Source organism: Vespula pensylvanica, chromosome 5 (genome assembly GCF_014466175.1).
Source record: "Vespula pensylvanica isolate Volc-1 chromosome 5, ASM1446617v1, whole genome shotgun sequence".
Classification (NCBI taxonomy): Eukaryota; Metazoa; Arthropoda; class Insecta; order Hymenoptera; family Vespidae; genus Vespula; species Vespula pensylvanica.
Window position 1 is genome coordinate 3,194,078 of NC_057689.1, and position 5,966 is coordinate 3,200,043.

The 5,966-nt window shown below is 28.0% G+C and overlaps 1 protein-coding gene across 2 annotated transcripts; it reads right to left on the reverse strand.

Annotated features, from left to right (window-relative positions):
• Positions 1-34: 34 nt before the first annotated feature.
• Positions 35-2,420, reverse strand: LOC122629355 (N-acetylneuraminate lyase-like). Of its 2 annotated transcripts, XM_043812725.1 has the most exons (8): positions 2,241-2,420; positions 2,043-2,104; positions 1,849-1,919; positions 1,536-1,681; positions 1,217-1,385; positions 922-1,067; positions 679-850; positions 35-601 (listed from the first exon to the last, which is right to left on the reverse strand). In XM_043812725.1, the coding sequence occupies exons 1-8, from the start codon at positions 2,244-2,246 to the stop codon at positions 456-458; spliced, it is 918 nt and encodes a 305-aa protein (XP_043668660.1). In that variant the 5' UTR covers positions 2,247-2,420; the 3' UTR covers positions 35-455. The 2 variants fall into 2 exon arrangements, with proteins under 2 accessions (XP_043668660.1, XP_043668661.1); XM_043812726.1 differs by lacking the exon at positions 1,849-1,919 and having other exon boundaries at positions 2,241-2,418.
• Between the last annotated feature and the right edge of the window lie 3,546 nt (positions 2,421-5,966).

Below are 5,966 nucleotides of genomic sequence, written 5' to 3' on the forward strand. Positions count from 1 at the left end.
TTTTTTCTTTACTTGACTGATATCATTTTATAACTTTTTAAATTCCATGTTTGTTAAGTTCGTTTTATGTATTTATGAGATATTGTACCTAATTTTAATCAATTATTTATCAAGCAGAAAAGTATTAAGTAAAACTTGCAAGCAAGTTGCTCTCTTCAAATGTCCTATGATTGTGATAATAAATTATTAATTTTTGTTAATATTGTCGGATTATTGTCATTTTTCTACTTCTTTTTGTTTTTAATATCTAGTAAAGAAAGAGATCTCATTGAAAAATAAAATGTCGTTCAATTCAAAATGATGTTTTCTTAAAATATATTTTAATATATTGTAATCCGATCAATGGAAATTATTTCTCTCCCGTATTAACAAGATAAGCAATAGTTATAATAATCGAAATTCTCTTAGTATCCTTTCTTCATTTTAATTTTCATATATTAGATAGTATCAACGAATTAATTTAAATGTTTGAGATTATTCAAGTCTTCTTTCATCCATTTCATAGATTTATCCGAAAGTTGTTTCAATGGATTACGCGGAGGTCCAACTTGAAGCATACTAATAACCTGCATAGCATATTTCATCGTTGGTACCCAATTACCTTAAAAATAAAATCATTTGTAAAAAGTAATACATTGCAAACAAATTAAAAAAATGTAAATTTTATTGATAATTTACCATATTTAGATACGATATTAATGGCCTCTGTTAAAGTTTCTTGTTTTTTCTTAGCTGTTATCAATTCCGCTGAGTTGTTTGCATCGATCAATTCTTTAACTAGTTTTGGAAATACGTTTATACTCGTAGCTATAAAACATTCTAATCCTAACGAGCAACCAGCCGAGATGAGCTATTTCGATGTATAATAATTATTATCATTTATATATAGATATATTTCAATTATATATTAATGAAGATTACCTGATCACAACCAAGAAATACAGCATATTGATTATTGTTAATATGTAATGCCTGTGTACCTTCTACTAGATCAGTACTCGTAAACTTTATACCTACGAGCGATGGAATTTCATTTTTTACGGATTCTAAAAATTGTCCCATGTGTACTGTAAAGAGTATATTTTGTAAATTCTATGTGTATATATATATATATATATTCTTTTTATATTTAAAAATATAAAAAATATAAAAAATATAGAAAATATGTAAAATGTACAAAAGTGATAAAAAAGAAAAATCAAATAAATTATCTTACTATTAACATTGGTATACGATGGTATATGATAATACAACAAGGGTGTATTTGGTGCCGCTTGAGCTACTTGTTTCAGATAATCGACTAATTCTTGTGACGTAGTTGGCTTGAAGTATAGTTCAGGTAAACAAAGTATAGAATTTGCTTTTATACTTTCCGCGTGTTTGGCCTTTGTAGAAAAAAGAAAGCAAAAACAAACAAAAAAAAAAAAAATAAAAGAAAGGACTGTTTTTATATTATAAATTACAACGTAAGTATAAGTACAGGTATATATCGATATAAGGCATTGTATGTTTATTTATTATAAAATTTAACTTACTAATTCCATCACGTCGGGTAAGTTTGTGCCACCTACTTGAACCATCATATGTTGATCTGTAAATTTCACTGTTCGCGACCAAGCTTCCGCAACTGATTTCCTTTCTTGTAAGTTCATCGACGTACCTTCTCCAGTCGTTCCATTAACTTCGTATAATATTAAGAATATTGAATAAATATTTGTGAAATAAAGAAAAAGAGAAAGAGAGAGAGAAAGAGAGAAAGAGAGAGAGAAAGAGAGAGAAGATATCAACGTAATTTCATTCTTTTAACTTAATCCATATAATAAATATAAACGTATATTGAATATATACCAAGAACTCCATTGATCCCATATTCGGCTAAATAATTTGCATATGACGGTACCATATCCAATTTTAACGTCCTATAATTATCAGAATAATATCAATGGGAATATTATTCAACGAAAATATAATTTATGTATATGTGTAAAAAAAAGAAAAGAAATACGATATATTTCTCATGGCGTATTATATCAGTATTTTACCCGTCAGTAGTGAATGGCGTAAATACAGGAGCCATTAATCCTCGAAAGGTGAACGATATATTCTAAAATGAAATACAAATTTTTAGATAATCCATACATCGATAATGAATTTTATTCATTTATTCATTTTATTCGATCGCGATGTATGCAAATATATATATATATATATATATATATGTAATGTAAATATATATTTACCGGCATATTGCTGAATAGAAAATTTTATGGGACGATGAGTATACGAACACAGGATCGTTAGACAGAACCGTTTAAACAGAGCTCCGTATTAATACTGCTGTGCGAAGCAAGAAATACGACTTGTCGTCAACAACCGATAAGACTGTGTTGATCTTTTCTTATGTGATAATTCGCACTTATCATATGTACGTATGTGTGTGTGTGTATATATATATATATATATATATATATATATATACATACACACACAACGTTGTACCTTACCATACATTTAAGCATTTTTTTCGTTAAAGATATTTCTCTCTTCTATTTTTCTCCTTCCTTCCTCTCTCTCTCTCTCTCTCTCTCTCTCTCTCTCTCTTTCTCTCTCTCTTTCTCTTTCTTATACGATAATAGATATAATAGAAACAACAATGAAATTTAAACGTAAATAGATAAACTATGATATAAAAATGATTGGAAACGAATAAATGGAGCGACATTATTTATATAAAAATGTTATTTGTATTTATTTACATGTAGATTTCTGTCTTCCTTCTTTTTCCTTTTTTTCTTGTGTTTCAACAATGTCAATGTTATTAATATATTAATACATTGTAGTAATAGTAAATCTTTTATATATATATATATATATATATATATATATATATATATATATATATGTTCCAAGACGGTTGCATGCGTTTCTTATTTTTTTTTTATTCTTTTTTTTTTCTTTTTTTTCTCTTTTCTTTTTTCCCTCTCCGTGTGTACGACATGTAATAATTTTTATGTTCTTTCGAAACAAGAACGGGGGCTCTCTACTCGTATATGTTTTTACATAATAACGCCAAAGAGAGAATTTTCTATTGTTTCTTAAACTTTTATATAGTCTATTCTCTTATAATGCCTTTTTTCTCTTCCTTCATTAATCTTCGATTATTGAAATGCGACAAAATCCATAGCTACACACAACATAGTCGATGAGAACTAGGAAAAGTTTTTTCATTATATATATATATATTTTTTTTTTCTTTTTGACTTTTTCTCGTGATACATCATTATCGAGATACATCATTATTACTTTACGTTAGTTCTAAGTTCACAATTTTATTTTATTTAATTTCATTTCATTTCATTTCATTTTTTCTTTTTTTTCTTTCTCTTCTTTATTTAAAACATCGTTCGTGATGGTAAATCGTCGTAAATTCGAATGTAATCGCTCGCACTAATAAAATTCTAAATCTACCTCGTAATGATTTCATTTATTTAATTTTTATTTAATTCAATTTTAGTTTATTTTTTTTTTCATCCTCGTCATTCTCTTCTCATACAGAGTCTCGATGAAGAGCGAGTTTGCTCTTTTAAAATTATTTTAATCAAGTCGACAATCGATCGATTTTACGATTAAAACTCGTTCGCATATATTTACTCTGACGCAAGATCATTATATAAGTACGTATGAAGGTTATTAATTTCTAATCAGAGAAAAAACTCTAATTCATTATCCAATTCTCCAATCCTATAGAGAGTACAACTCTTTTGAATAGAATACATTTTCTACTTTCTTGCGTTGGAGGTCGTTCTTTGAAAACATATTTTATAGGAAAGTTTCTCAAAGAAGATAACAAAAATTAAATGTTTATCGTTATCGAGATCAACTAAACAATGAATTAGAAGAGTATATGTCTCATTTTATATAAGGACAATCATAATTTTATATACATCCTATGTATAAAATATATCGTTTATAACTGTATCCCTTTTATTTCTTTTTATCTTTGTTTTTCGCGTTACCACCTAACGACAACATGGAAGTGTATGAAAAAATTTTATATGCGCGATCTTTCTGAATACAATATAATATGCATGTATGTACGTACATATGTATGTATTAGCACCTTAGGCTAAATCAGAAAATTAAAATACGAAGCTGTAGTATTAGACGTAGAAAAGTATATTAGCCTTTTTTTTTTCTTCTTATATTTCACGGGAATTATTGAACATTATTTCGTAAACAATGAATATAATTAATATGCACGTAAAAGGTATGTGCGTAACGTATATAAGCGATATACATAAATATATCGGCAATATAATTGATATTTTTCAACTTGAACGATGTTATATAAAAGTTTATATTTCGCGAAGTTTCAACCATTATAAACATTATTCTAAGTATTCGACGATCATAGAGCATCGAATTTTCGATACGATGATCGATCGATCGATTTGAGTATAAAACGAATGAACTTATAAAATAAAATGAATAACATTTCGATACACGCACATTCGCATACACACATATATATATCTGTATATATACATATGCATGTATATACGTACATAAATGTATACGAATATACATTTATGTACACATATATATATATTATATACAGCCACACCCTCACGCACGCACACACACGCACACACACACATATATATTTATTTATATATAATCAGCGTTCAGTTATTAGTTTTCGATGAATAATTAATTATACCAGTGGATTTATCTAATTTTATCATTTCTCTTTGGTATGGACTCGACTTTATTTCGATCGAATATTACTACTATAATATATACGTTAACTTTTTAACTTACCCATGAAATTATTGTATAAATAATTTATTGACAACGCATTAAGCTGTCCGATGATAAGCCCCATTTTTCTTCGATTATATCAGCCTGGTTTAGTTGCGATGATATATGTAGTATGTAATACTTATGTGTAGTGTATAAATGAGAAGCGCTTATGCGCTTTTGTGTGTTTACGTGTTCTCGTGTTATAAAGTTCATTATATATGAAAAGACATATCGTATATATGTATATGTATTATAATATTAATGTGTATACTTTTAACGGAGAGTAAAACGATCGCGTGTTCAGGCCAGCCCGAGCCGCGTTAGAGACATTTTTCTTTTTCCTTGAAATCGTTAGATTCGATCGACATTTTTTTTTTTTTTTTCTTTTATTATTTTCCTTCAACAATTCCTCATTTTAACGATCTCTTTTTTAAAACGGCTTTACAACGCGCCCCGTATAAAAGTGCAGCAGTACACACATAGCATATATATATATATATACATACACACATACATATATATATATATACTATTAAATATATAATAGAGCAACTAAATGAATTACGGATATGTACAGTAGGGATATGCCCGATCTCAAATATTTAAATAATTTAATACATAAGTACAATTTTTTGTTTTATATTTCTTTGTTAACTCGCTTTAAGAAGGAGCCTTGTATTCAAAGATCGAAGGATCATTTCTCTTGATCGTATCAATTTGATCACGTATCTTCGATATATATATATATATATATATACCTTCTATTTTCTTCCCATCGCCGACGAAAAATCGAAATAGAATAGAAAGCACCCGGATAATATTCTTAACGAGAGTGGTCCCAAAAGTATTAGAGAAGTAGCCGTTTCTCCCCCTCTTTATGAAGACGCGAAAGCTTTTCGAAGAGCTTAGAAACTTATTTTCTTTTCTTTTCTCGATCCTCACTGTGTGTCAAACGTCTCAAACTATCAAAACTCTTTTTACGACATGAACGATTTAATTAACGCTTAACACGTTTTTTCCCTTCTTTTTCTTTTCTTTCTTTCTTTTTTTTTAAACAGATTTCTTTCTTTAATTCCTTCGAAATTTTTCGACGACCGACGACCTCTCCTAACTGCTGGCGATGCTTTCTTTTTCTTTTTCTTTTTCTTAATTCTTTTTTTTTT

Coding starts and splice junctions, on each gene's coding strand:
- LOC122629355 (XM_043812725.1), bottom strand. Junction 1,920..2,042: donor ACGCCATTCACTACTGACGG/GTAAAATACTGA, acceptor TGATAATTATAG/GACGTTAAAATTGGATATGG. Junction 1,682..1,848: donor TGGGATCAATGGAGTTCTTG/GTATATATTCAA, acceptor TATTATACGAAG/TTAATGGAACGACTGGAGAA.